This window comes from Sminthopsis crassicaudata, chromosome 4 (assembly GCF_048593235.1).
Source record: "Sminthopsis crassicaudata isolate SCR6 chromosome 4, ASM4859323v1, whole genome shotgun sequence".
NCBI classification, from domain to species: Eukaryota; Metazoa; Chordata; class Mammalia; order Dasyuromorphia; family Dasyuridae; genus Sminthopsis; species Sminthopsis crassicaudata.
The window spans coordinates 433,465,317-433,481,983 of NC_133620.1; the positions used below are offsets into that span (position 1 = coordinate 433,465,317).

General features: G+C 39.2%; 1 protein-coding gene across 3 annotated transcripts in view; it reads right to left on the reverse strand.

Moving 5' to 3' along the window:
• Positions 1 to 2,545: 2,545 nt before the first annotated feature.
• AMPD1 (adenosine monophosphate deaminase 1) overlaps positions 2,546 to 16,667 on the reverse strand; it is a 40,108-nt gene continuing 25,986 nt past the window's right edge. For all 3 annotated transcript variants that reach the window (XM_074263134.1, XM_074263135.1, XM_074263133.1), the window contains 10 exons: positions 15,572 to 15,701; positions 14,932 to 15,126; positions 14,540 to 14,671; positions 13,515 to 13,678; positions 13,047 to 13,173; positions 12,283 to 12,446; positions 10,590 to 10,710; positions 9,855 to 10,028; positions 6,738 to 6,848; positions 2,546 to 2,718 (listed from right to left, as the gene is read on the reverse strand). In XM_074263134.1, coding sequence (XP_074119235.1) covers positions 2,560 to 2,718; positions 6,738 to 6,848; positions 9,855 to 10,028; positions 10,590 to 10,710; positions 12,283 to 12,446; positions 13,047 to 13,173; positions 13,515 to 13,678; positions 14,540 to 14,671; positions 14,932 to 15,126; positions 15,572 to 15,701 — 1,477 coding nt within the window. In that variant the 3' untranslated portion in view covers positions 2,546 to 2,559. The remainder of the gene's footprint in view (positions 2,719 to 6,737; positions 6,849 to 9,854; positions 10,029 to 10,589; positions 10,711 to 12,282; positions 12,447 to 13,046; positions 13,174 to 13,514; positions 13,679 to 14,539; positions 14,672 to 14,931; positions 15,127 to 15,571; positions 15,702 to 16,667) is intronic.

A 16,667-nucleotide genomic window follows, 5' to 3' on the forward strand; every position in this document is an offset into this window, starting at 1 on the left:
CTTTATTTGTATCCTCAGCATTTAGCAAGGTGCCTGGTACAGAATAAGCAGTTGATAAAATACATTTTGACATGTGAACCATCCCCCCCCCCATCTTTAAGATTTATTTGTTACAGGACATATCCATGGGAGGATGCTGTATTGGAAATCATGGGTGATTTGAAAACAAAAGATTGAAATAAAATGTATTTCGTTATTCAGTCATGTCCAACTCTTTGTGACCCCAATTGGGGTTTTTTGGGGCAAATTCTTTGGAGTGATTTGCCATCTACCTTCTTCAGCTCATTTTACAGATGAGGAAACTGAGGCAAACAGTATTAAGTGCCTTACCCAGGATCACACAACTAGTGTCTGAAGCCAATTTGAACTCAGAAAGATGGGCCTTTCTGACTCTGGCCTGGCACACTATTCACGGTGCTACTTAGTTGCCCAAATAAAATGTATGCAAAGTATAAAATTGTAATTAAAAAAAAAAAGATACTGCTGGAATTCCATTCCATAAGTCAAGGGAGAAAAGCAGCAAAGAAAAGCACAAGGAAATAAATACAAATAACAACTTGTAAAAAAATGCATGATGTCTTAACAGTGAAAGAAAGGCAAGTTGAAACAACTCCAAAGTCCTGCTTTATACATACTAAACTAAGAAAAGTAAGTGAAAATGGCTATGGGGAAATATTTATTTATATTTGACATTGACAGTTGGTTCAGTCTCTAGTAATTTCCTAATTTGTACTTAATTTTTAAAAATCTATTTACATATCCCTTTGACATGAGAATTCCACTTTGGGGAAATTTATGGGACTGCTAGTATGGGAATTTTCTTCACTAAATCAGGTTTTAAACCAGTATGACTTGAGGACTTAAGTTTTAGGGCATTTTGTGAGGCGTAATCAGGAAATGTGACTTATCAAGAATCACAAAGACATTTAAGTGAAGTCTTTGAAGTCAGATTTTCCTGATCCAAGTCTGGTACCCCATCCTCTGTGCCAGCCTGATCGGGCACAATTGTGTGTGTGTGTGTGTGTGTGTGTGTGTGTGTGTGTGTATGTATGTGTATATGTTGGCTCATTTGGATCTGTGATATCCATAGCTATGGAGATTTTCCAATGTGAACCCCCTTTGCAAACTTTCAATTCATCTTTAAGTTAACATTTGACAGTAAAAAGTGACTTGTCATGGAAATACAGCCATTATGCATCAGAGGCAGGATCTGAATGTGGGTCTCTTTGAATCTAAGGCCTCATACACCACTCCTCCTTTTGAGCAATTATACCCCAAAGCAAGTTATTCCAAAAAGGACAGCAGGCTGTCATTTGTACAAAATGCTTATATCTGACTTACTTAAAATTGAATGTAACCAAATAGCCAGCTGCGTATATTAACAAAATGAAAAACCATTTAACTATGAAAAATGTGAGCTGTGCTAATGCACGTAAATATGTATATGAAATAATGTTAAAGGGAAAAGAGTAGGTGGATGTGATTCTCCATGCTTGTAGCCCCTCATACTAGGTAGGCTGAGGTTGGTGAATGGCCCTCATGAGGCTGTAGGCTAAAACCAGTCAGGTGTCTGCCCCAAGTCCAACATCAAAAGTGACCACCAGGCTGCCTTAATTGAGTAACTAGTGGGAATTCTAGTGGGAAATATAGCAGGTCAAAATTTCTGGACTTTTTAATGGTGCTGTAAAATCCATGAGCAGCCATTGTTCTTTTAACCAGAGAAAGGGAAGTCCAGGCTCAGAAGAAAAGAAAAGAAAGGAAAAGGAAAAAGAAACAATCCAGAATACTGTTAGGGCAATAGTATCTTTCACTATTCGACCCTGTTTTTTATATAAATTAGCAAAGAAAGATTGTAAGGATGTTCGTAGCCATTTCAATAAAAATTAAACAAATTAAAAACCCACTTAGAAAGGAAAAAAAGGATTTTAGGCTCGGCTAATCTTGGGTTTGATCTATTTTTTCTGCCAGTTGTACTCATCCATCCTACCAGTAGATGGCAACACACTTGTATGTGTGGAAAGGTAGCTATGGAAATAGAACATAAAAGTGCTTCACTTAGTCCCTAAAAGTGACATAGAACCTTAATTTATTTAGTCAATCAAAAAATTTTTGGTGCATTTGTACAGTTCATTGTCACTCAGAAAGAAAGTCTGTGGGTGAATTTTTTTGAAACAAAACTTTATCATTTATGAAGTAAATTGTCTCCCAAATTATTTTTTATAATAATTATAAATATTTCTTTTGTAAGTTCAGATTTTTGCTCACTGGATTTTCTTAAAGGAGGCACACCCACATTGCACTATAAAACCTGTTTCATAGACCAGCACTGACAACTTGTCAAAAAGATGACTTTTCATGGGTGATACTGGGATGGGTGGAGTACTCTTGGGTAGGTTTCCTAGTCAATAAATAGAAAACAGAATTAAGAAGAAAATATCCTTCCAATTAGAAATTACTTTTCAAGTCTTGTTTCTTATTTTTCCAGAGAAGGAATAGGCAAGTACCACACAGAACCTAAATGCGAGAAATGATCCAAACAGAATACTTGCTATATTTATTTTAATCTGTTGCCTTTAGACCCTCTGCAATTAGGTTGAGTTCATAACACCAGGTTTCAAAGCGATAGGCCATTCGGATCTGAGCCACATTGGTTTTCCGGATGTCATTTCCATTAGGGCCTTCCTCAAGATAATTATCTCCAAGAAACTTAGCTTTCTCCTAAAAGACAAAAGGAAGCAGAATGATCGTTGTTTATTAGCCCCTCGATATTACTGTATAATAATTACTTCCTCCACAAAATCCCTTCCTTCTACTCTCCCCTGGCAACAGGAAAAAATAAACCTTTAAAAGAACTCATCCAGTGCTTCCAGGAGTGCCTGATGAAAAGTTTTGGCCAAAAGGCATGTCCAGACAGACAAAACAAAAACTTGCATGCAGTGGTTAGACAGGATTTACTGGGCCACTTCTTCCCTTGTGTTACAACCCATCTATATCATCTTCCTTTGGAGACTTCAGTGCCCTCTTTAATGATCTAACTCCCTGTCTTCATAGCTTCTTGAACCCTGCACCTCTCATGACCTCCCTCTCCTCAGCTATTTTAGTCCAGGTAGCCCTCATTCAAACCTTCAAGATTCTGAATTCTGAACTTTCCTCCTCTGACCCTAATTTTCTGTCTCTCTACTTCTCCTACTCCTTTCCTCCTTCCATTTGTTATATTTATGTCTTTAAATTTATTTACAAATTTAAAATTATAAATAAATTTTATAAACTTATAACTTTATTTATATTTATGTCTTTCACTGTGACCTCCAGGATTTTTCTTCCTCCTTATTTTCTCAATCTATTAAATCCTGCTCTGGCTTCAATTCATTTCCCAACTCAATCCTGACCTTATAGTCAGCCAATCCCACCTTTGATTCTTCCTTAAATTTCTATTGATCTTATTCTGCTGATTTTAAATGGTGAATAAATCCTATCAACTGCTTCTTTTGTCCTCTGGCAGTGGGCAAATCTTGATGGAGGAAATCAAGAAACCATGCTGATGCTGTTCAATACAGATTTACTTGATTTAACTTCATCTGGAATCTAAGTATTACAGAGCAGTCCTTTTATTCGTCTATTAATTTATACCACATAATTCCCATTATCCACCAAGTTTCTAAAGCACTGGGGACACAAATACAAAAGTTACTTCCAACCCTCTTTTCTCAAGGTTCCAACTCCATTCACCACATAGGTGAAGAACATTAGTTGTTAAGCCTGGGGACCTGTGTTCAAATCTCAGCCCTGCTAAAACATAGAACGGGGTATTTCATCTCTCTCACATTCAGTTTTCTAATCTCTAAAATGTAAGGATGAGACTAGATAATCTCTAAATTTCTTTTTTTCCTCTAAACTTATGATCTTCTACCCCACTTGACAGGTAATTTTACCTCCGACTTTATTGAGATGAGTTCCATGTGATTTAAACTCCCTGAACTCCATACCCTTTTAAAATCTTCATGAAGCCATCTGTCCTTCCTTCCACCTGTAATTTAGAACCCACCTCCTTCCTTTCCCATGGTCTTGCTCTCTTTTGGCTGGCTTCTTTTCCCTCTTTTTCTCTCATTTAGGCATGCTTAAATCTCCCATATCCATTCCCAGAACACCTCCTTCCACTCTCAAGTCCTCATCTTATCTCTTTCCACCTCATCACTACCAAACTTCTAGGAAGATTATTAGTGAATGCTCTCTCTCTGCACTGCCCAGAGAGCAGCAAAAAGCTCCAGCTTCTTGCTGCCTGGTTTCTGTCTTTCTGTCCCACTAAGAGAAGCTCTCTTGAAGGTCAATGACTTCCTTCTCTCTAAAGAATAGTAATTTTCCTCAGCAATAGCATTTGACATTGCTAATCAAACTAGGTAGGGCTGTGGATACACTGTTGAACTTGGAGTCAGAACAACTCCTGCCCAATCATTTACTAGCTTTGTGACATTGGGTAATTCATTTATTTTCTCTCATTTCCTGTTTCATCCTCAGTTTCCTCTTCTGTAAAATGGGAAGAAGAATACTCATAATAAGAATGATTGGGAGACTTAGATGAGATCATGTATGTAAACTGATAACTTTAAAGTGCTATGTAAAAACCGGTCATTATTATTTCATTGTTGGTGAAAGGTCCGATTTTTGTCTACTTAAATTAATCTTGGGGGGTTGAATTTGTCTCTTAATTTCTATTTCAGGACTTTGATTGAGGCTGGGGTTAGGGGAACTAGGTACCCTAAAATGTCCTAATCTGGGCTCATCTTCCTTTCAAATCTTGCATTTCTCCCAACTTTCTCATTTTTGTTATCGACACTCATAATCTAAAAGTCAGTTTTGATTCTGCCATCTTCTAAGCCATGTATCTAAGCAGCTGCCAAGTTTTGTTGATTCCAGCTCTATAAGATCTTCCCCTCTTTCTTGGTCTTGTTACAACCCCATAATTTCAGGCCTTTATTTTCTCTTGCCCAGATCATCATATTAATCTCCTAACTGGTTCTCCTGCCTCCTGTGCAATCTGTTCACCATAATGCTTTTTCAGTCCTGCTCTCATCCTATCATTCAGAGTCTTCTGGGGCATCCCTCTCTATTCTGCCTACCAGTAGGAACTCCTGATTTTGGCATTCAAGACCTTCCACAATTAGGTTCTAATAAGCCTTTTCGGCTATATCTTATCTATTCTCTTCATACATTCTGTGACTCAGAAAAGTAAGCTACTCTCTGTCCCTTGATCTTGTCTTACCTTCTTTTCCCTCCATTCCCCCATGCTTGGAATGGTCACCCTATTCTCTCCATATGTTGAATCTATTCAGAGATGGTAAATACTTTTCAATTCTGGTGAATATTTAACAACTGGCTACCCAGAGGGAAAAGCATTCATAGTATACCTTTAAGTTTAATTTCTATTATTAACATTTTCTCTGGTATTTTCTTATTCTAGACAATCAACAGGACAATAACTCAAATCCTGATTTGTAAATACTCACAATGAAAGTTTAACAATCAGAACTCACAGATTCAAGCTGGCTTCAGCTCATCTTTGAATATAATGGAAGAAGCAGAAAGGTACCATGGGAAAAGTACTGGACCCAAAACTAGGAAACAACTAGTTTTCAAATCTGCCTTTAATACTTCTAGCTAAACTCACTTAATCTCTCTGTTCCCTTATCTGAAAAGTAAAAATAATCCTACTTGATAAGTAAGAAATATGGGGAAAATGGGAAGAAGAATACTCATAATAAGAATGATTGGGAGACTTAGATGAGATCATGTATGTAAACTGATAAACTTTATAAACTCATCTATAAAGTGGAAATAATCATACTTGTAATATTGTAATACCAAGGTAGTTGTGAGATTCAAATGAGATAATGGATATTATGTGTTTTGCATAACTAAAAGTGAGAGAAATGTCAATAATGATGGTGATGAAAGTTCCTCCCTATCTTAAAAGTGCAGCTTATGAATGAAATGAGCAGAACCAGAAGATCACTGTACACTTCAACAACGATACTGTATGAGGATGTATTCTGATGGAAGTGGATCTCTTCAACATAGAGAAGATCCAACTCACTTCCAGTTGATCAATGATGGACAGAAACAACTACATCCAGAGAAGGAACACTGGGAAGTGAATGTAAACTGTTAGCACTACTGTCTATCTATCCAGGTTACTTATACCTTCGGAATCTAATTCTTAACGTGCAACAAGAAAATTGGATTTACACACATATATTGTATCCAGGTTATACTGTAACACATTTAATATGTAGGGGATTGCCTGTCATCTAGGGGAGGGAGTAGAGGGAGGGAGGGAAAAATTGGAAAAATGAATACAAGGGATAATGTTATAAATAAAAATTACTCATGCATATGTGCTGTCAAAAATTTATAATTATAAAATTAATTTTAAAAAAAAGTGCAGCTTAGCTGCCACCTCCTCCAGGGAGCTTCCTTGATTCCCCCACTCCCAAACCCCCAGTGGTCAGTTCCTATTTATAAATTCCATACCCATTGCTCAGACCTTTCAGATTCATAACTTCTTTTGCAGTAGAATTATTTGCGTCCATGTCTTTTCTCTTCCTATTAGAAAGCTCATTAAGATGAGGATCTGTATTTGTATCCCCAAAGTCTCAGCCATATTTGGTGAAGTAAGTGGAAATTTCCCATCATATACAAATTTGTAGAAGTGGACATTACTGAAAGACAAGCAAACCTACCACGTGGGACAATCCACACTGCAGGACACTATTTCTTGCCACTTCACACATGTCACAGGTGCTCAGTTTGAAGACCTGGGCAGCAATAGCATATTCTTCCATCAAAGGCTCCTGAAATCATTTACATACATGAAACAAAATTTGCATGAATTACCAAAAGAAATAAACACATATCCTGCACAGAAAGGGGAAAAAAGAGCAATGGCAAAATTTTGGGATATTAAATCAAATTCTACAAGTTCACTTATAAGAATTCTCTCAAGTGAGAGATATTACTAAAGTGCTTAGTATAATGTATATCACATAATGAGTCCTTAATAAATACGTTTTTCCTCCCTCCTGCTCTACTTATAGAAGTCATCTTTGGGATGACTTTAGTAGCAGACAGAACCATGGGGATGATATGTCCCTCATTATAGTCCTGCATGATTTTGATTTCTTTCTGTTTGAAGACTTTTCATTTTGTGCAGCTTTGAGATTATGAATACTGGATATAGCCACAGTTAGTAAAAATTGTGTCCTTAAGTTTCTATGGATCAATATTCTAACCAAGTGATTCTGGTCAACATTTTTGTCTGCAATTATGTTCCATTTTCCATACAATTTAGTTGTTGATTTCTCTGAGATCATTTTTAGTCCATATTTACAAGAATAGGTATTTATTATTTGTTAGTTTATTAAAGATAGCGATATTCTTATGTATAAGTCTAGCCATCAGATTGTACCTTAATAGGTGCTGATTTTTGCAACCTGAGGTGGTGTATTATATAATCTCTATACCCTTTCCTTGTACTATATGGATTGATCAGTGTTAGGTCTCCTTAGAAATAAGTCTCCTGTAATTTCTGAGGGTTAGAACCTGATCAAGAATTGTTAACATAATCCTTCCTGAGTGTAGGCACAAATCTGCCTGGCAGCTCTTGAGTCAATGCTTCCTTTGGTATGTTATGTTCTTGGGCATTCACCCATGGAGGGGTTTTGATTGGACTGTAGCCTTTTCATAGATTCATTCAATCATACATCATTTTTAGTTACGTTCTACAAATCCCAAACTGTGTGCCTATTATCAGCCTACATTATTGGGGAAGGGGGGAGAGAAAGGGGGGAAGAACTTCACCAGCATTTGTGAAGTGCCTGCTCTGACCCAGTCATTGTGCTAAGAACTATACAAAAATCATCTCATCTGATTTTTATTTTATGTTGCCCAACGAAGGGATGTCTGCTCCCAAAGTATTTCTATAAGTTTTTAAGCTCTTTATCATAATTATTGTTGCTGAAATAACTATTTGGACATGTATACATATATTGCATTTAATTTATACTTTAACATATGTAACATGTATTGGTTAACCTGCCATCTGGAGGGTGGAAGGAGGGGAAAAATTGGAACAAAAGGTTTGGCAATTGTCAATGCTATAAAATTACCCATGCATATATCTGGTAACTAATAAAAAAAAGAAAGAAAGCCAATAAAATTAAACTATTTTTTTTTAAATAAAGCCAAGAAATTAAAAAAATAATTATTATTATTGTTTCTGTTACTTGTCATATGTTCTGAGAACATCCAACTTCCAATGGGGGTATTACTACTTCTACAGCTTCCTTAGGAGTAATGAGCCATATATTTCATTATTATAATTGTTACTATCATTATTAAAAATCATTCTCATCTTGTTTGATGGGATTCAGAAGTATCCTGGAATACATTTTACATCTTATTATACAGCTGTAAAATTACTCTTTTTGGTTGGCTAAAATGATCATCATTATTAATGTGGGTATTTCCTTTATTATTGCAGAATAACTCACCCATACTTTTTTTTTGGGGGGGGGGGCATGAGACAGTCAGGATTAAGTGACTTGACCAGGGTCATATATCTAGTAAGTGTCAAGTATCTGAGGCCAGACTTGTAACCTATACACAGGTTACTATATGATTCTTGCCCATGTTTCTGGATATCTCCTTGGAGGGCATTTGCAGGGTACTAGTGCACCTAAGGAAAATCTGTCAATAATAAACCTCTTTATACTGGGCTGGGCTGGTCCTGAATGGTCTGTGAAATGGCATTTAACAAAAATAACACAAAAAAAAAGATTAACTCAAAATTTGTATAGCTGCAAGGAAATGGGCATTTTAATGGTTGGTGGAACTGTAGGTTGGTGCAAATATTTGGGAGAGAAATATTTAAGATGCAATAAGAGTAACAAAACTGATCATATCCTTTACCATCAGGTTCCTTTAAGCAATAAGTATATGGTCTTGAGTTCCTATGACTTCAATTGAATCAAATTCAACAAGCATTTGTTATACTAAAAATACAAAAAAAATATAAAAATATACTCAGAGATACAAAAATCTGGGAACAACTTATATGTTGAACAAATTGAAAATGACTAAGAAACTCATGTATATGAATGAATATTATAATATAAAAATGATACATGAAAATGAGAAGTATCCCACCAATGCAGAAAATTCTTAGTACGGAAACTTCTTCCACTAACCTATCTATTTCTGACTACTTATAAGTCCCACAGATTTATCTGAGGCACAGAGCAGTTTAGAAAAATGAAAGAAAAAGAAAGGAGGAAAGAAAGAAAGAAAAATGAAGAATGAGAAGGAAAGAAAAAAGAATGGAGGAAAGAGATGAAAATAAAGGAAAAAGGAAGGATAGAAAGAAAAAGAAAGAGAAGATGAGAGAGTCAAATGACAGTTAACTTCAGAGAGACCTGAAAGAGACCACAAAAGAAATGCAATTTTTGTTTCTTATTGATTATTAATTAATTTGTCTGGTCTTCACCATTAAATGTAAAGGATCTCATTCCTGATTTTGCATGTTTATTTACTTCAGATGTTATTCTTATAATTAAAAATGTAAAACATTCTGTGTGTGATGCAGTAGAAAGAATACTAGTTCTATAATCAGGGGCCTGTGTCCATCTCCCACCTCTGATTCTGGGCATGTGACCTGGGATAAATCACCTCCCCTATGTTTCCCCACCTATAGAATGAAGGAGTTGGACCAGATGGTCTCTGAAGTTCTAGCTCTAGATGGAGGATTCTAGGACCAGACACAAAGGGAAATGGTGGCCCCCACCAGCAACTCATAGCTCTACCTTGGTGAAGTGGAACTGCATGGGGTCATCTGTAGAGAGTGAAATCATCAGTCCTTTCTGGAGGAAGTCCAGAAAAGGATTCTTGGCGTATTCTAGAAAAAGGCTGTTGTTACTTAGTGGAGACATAGCGATGGGAATCTGGGCTAGGAAAAACAGATATTGTAGTACAGGACTCTAAAAAGTAAAGAAGAAAAAAGACACCTGAGTATAATTTGAAAATTAAAAACATGGATTTTTGTTTAAAACCAAAGAAGGTTCACTTTCATCTTTAACATTTAGTAAAATAACCAGATTGGATTCCTCTGTCTCTTTCAGGAAACATCTTTCACCATACAGTAGCTTCAGCAAAGCACACAGCACTGTGCCAGACATCATAAGCAATTAATAGATGCTCATTCCTTCCCAGACCTCCACCCCCAATCTCACCCCTCCACACCTTCTGGGCATTTAATGAAGTAACAAGTCAAACCGATGTGGATACTGGGAAATAATTCTCTTCTGTAGATTTTCTGAGCCAAGCAGATGGCTCAGATACATTTTTCCCCCATACAGAAAGGCTCTGACTCCCAGAAAAAGGTATGCTAATGCAAGTCACAACAGGAAATAATAGTAAAAATTAGACCAGAGCATGTGAAAGCTCCTCTAGATTCTCAGTAATAGTATCTGTTTGAGATGCTATGGAAAGAAAAATAACAATTTCTGTAATTCCCCTGAAAATTTCAGCAGCTACCTCACCTTTTTCAGGTTTAGGCCATGAGAGATATTATCTGCTGTCATGAATGCTGTCATGAGGTGTGTGAGGGCTCCAGCCTCCCCACAGTGAGGACGAAACAGAAATGTGTTCATCCCTCGGGCCCTAGAGAAAGAGAATCACCATCTGGATTGTGGACTAATGATTGGACATCATCAGAATCACAACTAAGGCAAGGTGGTTGGGGTTTTGCTCTAGAACCCCACGCTGGCGATGGGGGTGCTCTTCCTCCTGGCAGTAGTCTGGAAACCAACTGTCCTTTTGCCTGAACTTGCCTCTGGCCTGAACCCTTAGAGGCAGAGAAAGTCATGTGTAGGGAGGAGAAGGAGAGAGCAGAAACAGGGTCATGGGAAAGGGAAGAAAGGTAAAGGAGAAGGAGGGGAAGGGTTACCTTTTCTCCCAGAACAACCATGCAGAAAGCCAGCCCACGGCAACTACTGCTCCCAGATGAAACTGTCCTAGCTTCCCAGATTCCTACTCAGGGATTTGCAAATTGTTTAATTTTTGTCTTTATTTCTGTGCTGAGCAGGGCATGTAGTAGGTGTTTAATAAATGTTTTATGAGTGTTTCATTAATTGGAAACTAGACTGTCACAGTCAATCAACAAGCATGTGCTAGACTCTGAAGTCCTGGGGACACAAAGAAAAGCAAAAAGTAGTAGTCCCTGCCTTCATAAAGCATCCAGCCTAGCGGATTCTAACAAATGCTTGTTGTAAACTGCATTGGGTACAGTGTGATTTACAATAAAGTTCAGAGAGAAAATCAAGATGGAGACAATTGAAGAGCTCAGTGAAGTCCAATTACCTTAATTTTCATGCTTCTTCAAAAAAATCATTTAGGGGCAGCGGGGTGGCGCAGTGGATAGAGCATCAGCCCTGAACTCAGGAGGACCCGAGTTCAAATCTGGTCTCAGATACTTAACACTTTCTAGCTGTGTGACCCTGGGCAAGTCACTTAACCCCAGCCTCAGGGAAAAAAAAAAAAAAAAGAAAGAAAGAAAAACAAAAAAATCATTTAAAAAGGGAGAGCTAGATGGCACAGTGGATAGAGCACCAGCCCTAAAGTCAGGAAGATCTGAGTTCAAATCCGGCACTTAACACTTCCTAGCTGTATGACCCTGGGCAAGTTACTTAACCCCAATTGCCTCAGTGAAAGAAAGAAAGAAAGAAAGAAAGAAAGAAAGAAAGAAAGAAAGAAAGAAAGAAAGAAAGAAAGAAAGAAAGAAAGAAAGAAAGAAAGAAAGAAAGAAAGAAAGAAAGAAAGAAAGAAAGAAAGAAAGAAAGAAAGAAAGAAAGAAAGAAAGAAAGAAAGAAAGAAAGGAAGAAAGGAAGGAAGGAAGGAAGGAAGGAAGGAAGGAAGGAAGGAAGGAAGGAAGGAAGGAAGGAAGGAAGGAAGGAAGGAAGGAAGGAAGGAAGGAAGGAAGGAAGGAAGGAAGGAAGGAAGGAAGGAAGGAAGGAAGGAAGGAAGGAAGGAAGGAAGGAAGGAAGGAAGGAAGGAAGGAAGGAAGGAAGGAAGGAAGGAAGGAAGGAAGGAAGGAAGGAAGAAGAGGAAAGAAAGAAAGAAAGAAAGAAAGAAAGAAAGAAAGAAAGAAAGAAAGAAGAAAGAAAGAAAGAAAGAAAGAAAGAAAGAAAATGCAGGAAGGAGAATCTGCAGAGTCCCTCCATCCCCATCACTCACTTCCGCAGGCTGTTGAGCACCACGAGGTTCGCATACATGTAGTAGGCGTAGTATGTGTAGGACGGATTATTTGGCATTGTCCAGTCCTGGGGCTTAGGACTTTTAGAGGAGAACATGTGGCCGCTGTGTTTGGATTCATCGTCTACACTGTCAAAGCCGGTGATCTGCCAGGGCCAATGACATGAAGTGATTAAGAATTTAAGCACCTACTGTATACTGAGCATCCCAGATATAAGGCAAAAAGCAGAAAACCAGTTCCTGCCTGCTGCTATCAGTTTGCCATGTCTGGGAGAAAACAGCATGTACAAAGTCTATAATAAGTAATGGTGGGGGAAGTAACTAGGGGTGGGAGGGAACAGGAAGGTCTTGGATGAGCCCTTCTATAATGAGTAATGGTGGGGGAAATAACTGGGGGGGGGGGAGATCAGGAAGGTCTTGGATGAGCCCTTGAGATGAGACAGAAAGAGATCTGAGGAGGGAATGAATGCCAGGCAAAGGCTTGGAAATGGGAGATGAAATGTTAGGTTCCAGAAGAGCCTGGATGGAGTCTGAGACTACAGGCCCTATGGCTGAAATGCAAAGTCCATCAGGCTCCAGAAACAGGCTGGAAGCAGACTGTGAGGGGCTTTAAAGGCCACTCTGAGAAGTCTGCCCACAGCACATCTGTCAAGCTCTCTCTAGCTCCAGTGAAAATGAGCAGAACATCCAGAATTTACCACCCAGCACCTGGAATAGTTTGGGGGGTATCAGAGGAACAGGCTTACCCGCTTGAGAAAGATGCTGAGGTCTGGGTGGGCCCGGGGATTGACAGTAGCCTCAAACACCGGCAGGAAGATGTTTTCCAGCATCTTACCAAAGTGTGGAAGGAAATTCTTAGACCGGAACACATCGCTGTGGATAAAGGGACAAATATGTGAAGGCTGGAGCAGGAGAACCCGGCCTAAAAGAAGGGGCTTTCCATGCTGGATTCATCTTGTGAGCATGCACCGGTTACCGACCAGGGAGGACCCGGGGCAGGTGAGGGAACGTTTCTCGGGTGTGAGGGATGCGAGCTGTTCATGGGACTACATGCGCCCCTGTTCTTAAGGACCCTCTGGGGCAAAGCTCAGTGATTTGGGGTGTGTGACGACTAATGGGGGATTAACGGGGATTGCATCCGCAGGTAGGCGGGTGGGTGATGCATAGGAAGGGGGAAAGGCGGCCTTGGACCACGTGGTTTGGCGGACACATACTAGATTCTGGGGACCTGAATCATCCAAGTCATGTTGGGACAGTTGATACGGTTGCTGACGAACCAGGCTGAGAGTTTAGTCCATTCGTCAGGGCTGCGGCCATAGATGGACAGCCGGGGCTCTGCATGCTGGTATTTGGCATCCTCCAGGTCTGCACCTACTTCCTGCAAGGCAAAATCCAGGAAACTCTCTCAGGGGAAAAAAGCAAGCCCAGGGAGCCAGGACTTCCCTCAAGATCTCTAGGGTTTGGGTGCTGGTGGAGAAAAGGGATCCTGAAGAAAACTGAAGCTGAGAAGGGCAGAAAAGATGTAGGATTAATGGAGTTGGAGTAGATGGTGATTCAGAGCAGATGAAGACCTGGGATTTCGGCCTGGATTTGTGATTCTGTGATCCTAGGAAACTGGGATGAAAAGGTTATACGTCTGACGGACCTGCTTTCATTATTACTCCCTGTGGGGTGGGTATGTGAAGGCAGTGAACCCTAACCCTAACCCTCCGGATTCCAGAAAGGATGTGTATCCAGGTCCACCCTCACCCTTGTACAATTTGAGGGGTTACAAGAACATTGCCTCCAAACAGAAGAAAATCTCATATTTTTCAAAACCCAGACCTCAAGGGCTTCTCCTTTAACCAGAATGGCTGCATGAAAAGAGGTAGAGACATAGAAGGAAGGGACTTCCCTGTGTTATTATTTATTGGATTAATGACTGGACATGACACTCAACTGCTCTGAGCTCAGTTTCTTTATCTAAAAATCTGAGATATTATGTTCTACTTACCTTGTGGGTTTGTAGATGAGAGGGAGAGAAGGTACATGGCAGTGCTTTAGAAACTATTAAGTATTATATAAATGCAAGGTACTATCATTATTAACAGCTACTGAAGTGTTTGGTAAGTGCTAACTATTATTCTTATCATCCTTGGTAATGGCTGCCGATGATACCCTCTCCTTGATTCTTCCTCAGCACTAGACTTTGGCCATGTTGGCTATTATCTCTCTATAGACCTACTTGCTTCTTTCTCACCTTGATGATGGTAGCAAAATATTCTCCATTAATATGATTGTCTGTCTTCAGGTAAAGATCCCTTAGTTCACTGGCTCCTACAGGATTGTATTTATCATTGAACTTATCAAAACGCTGGAAGGTCTGACGTCCCTGCATTAGGAAAGAGGAGTGATATTCAGCTGTGGGTGCAGAGGGATTCGTTTCTGAGGGGTGTGGCAGGGGTGAAGATGGAGTTAATGAGTTTCTACCAAGAAGCCCAGAACATGAGGGCTGAAAGTGAGTTCCCAGAATAGCCAGGTGTGCTCCCAGAACCCACAGACAAAGGGTGGACCTGGATCCAGAGGATCCTAGGGCAGAAGGATTTGGGGAGAAATGTGTTCACAACACGATGGGTTACCCTTCCAACCTACAGCGTGAACATCCAGAGAATCGACCGTCAGGTCATAGGGATGCATGTTCAGTTTAGTGAAAAGTTCCTTTAAGGTCAGAGTTTTCTCCTTGGTGCTATAGACCGCTCGGTCCGCATCCACCTGATAAGATTTCTTAATGAAACGCAGCAGATGTTTTTGGTTCATACAGGCAGCTGCATGGATATGAGTATCTACCTATATATTAACAGAAAAAAAAGTAACCATCATCTTCTGGGCAAATTTTCTATTCAATCATAATAATTAACATTTATATAGTGCTTTAAGGTTATGTTATTTCATTTGATCCTCATAATATTTCTGTGAAGTAGGTATTATTATTCCCATTTTACAGATGAAGAAGAGCACTAGCTGACACAATACTGGATCAGTCCATTGCTGATATTTTCCCCCTCAACATGGGCACATTGACATCTCAATTCAATTCTTTTTTTATCTTTTTGGAGGCAACTGCAGTTGTTACCTGCCCAAAATCAATTTGAACTCAGGTCATCCTGACTTCAGTGTTCTATCCACTGTGCACCTAGCTGCTTTCTCAATTCAGTTCTAATATCAAGAGTTCTTAGGTGTTTTGGGGAGCCATAGAGGGGCCTGGGGCTCCCAGAACTCCTCCCTACTTTACCTTCCTGCAGTTGTAGAAGTCTCGATGGGGGTTGTTCTTCAGTTCCTTTAATTCATCCATTTCATTGAGCATTTCATGGACCTGAAACTTGGATGACAGGAACTTCAGGCGTCGGTGGGTATAGGTTTTGCTAAAAAAAAAAAAAAAAAAAAAAAAAAAAAAAAACAAGATGAGAAAAGGATTATCAATTATATTTTAAAATTCCAGCATATCTAGATATTATTTAAAATCTTCAAGACCTAACTCATGAATAAATGAGAAAAAAAACATTCTTAAAGACATTTCCATCTATGCTGTATCCTCTTTGATGGAGGTACTAACTTGGTTAGAGCACAATGCTAAGGATGGTTCTGGGCCATGGTCTGAGAGTTCACTTCCTTTTGAGAAGCAGCATAGTGCAGTGATCTAGTTTCAGCCTGCAAAGGAAACTATTGCCTTTGTGACTTTGGATGAGCCGTATAACCAATCTGGGTCTGATTTTTCTTCCATCAGATAAAGGAGTTGGACTGGGTGACTCTTAAGGTACCTTCCATCTATGATCCTGTTAGTCTTTAAGGTTTTATTTCTCAGAAAAGAAGGCATGCTAATGTCACACAGAGTCATAAGTAGAATGGGGCAACTGTGTCTTTATTCCAGGAGGCCATATTTAAAGGGTACTGACAGAGCTATCACTTTAGCATCATAGAAGCACTGGAGCTTGGAATCTTTTATTTTATTCTTGGTTCTGGACCTACAAACTCACTCGTATGGGGCACTTCCTATGAAGGGCTCCCTCTACTGATATTATTGTTTTTTTAGACATGAGCATCTCTCCATGATCCCATTTGAGTTTGTTTATTTTTGGCAAAGAGCAGTTTGCTATTTCCTTCTCCAGGTCACTTTACAGATATGGAAACTGAGGCAAACAGGGTTAAGTTACTTGCCCAGGGTCATACAGTTAGTAAGTCTGAGGCTGAATTTGAACTAGAAACCCTGTGCTCTATTCATTATATCGCCCAGCTGCCCTCTCTCTACCAATATAGATCTTCAATTTCTCTGGAACTAAAAGAGTCTGAGAGTTACTTGGGGATACCCAGAGATCCAGGATCACCCGGTC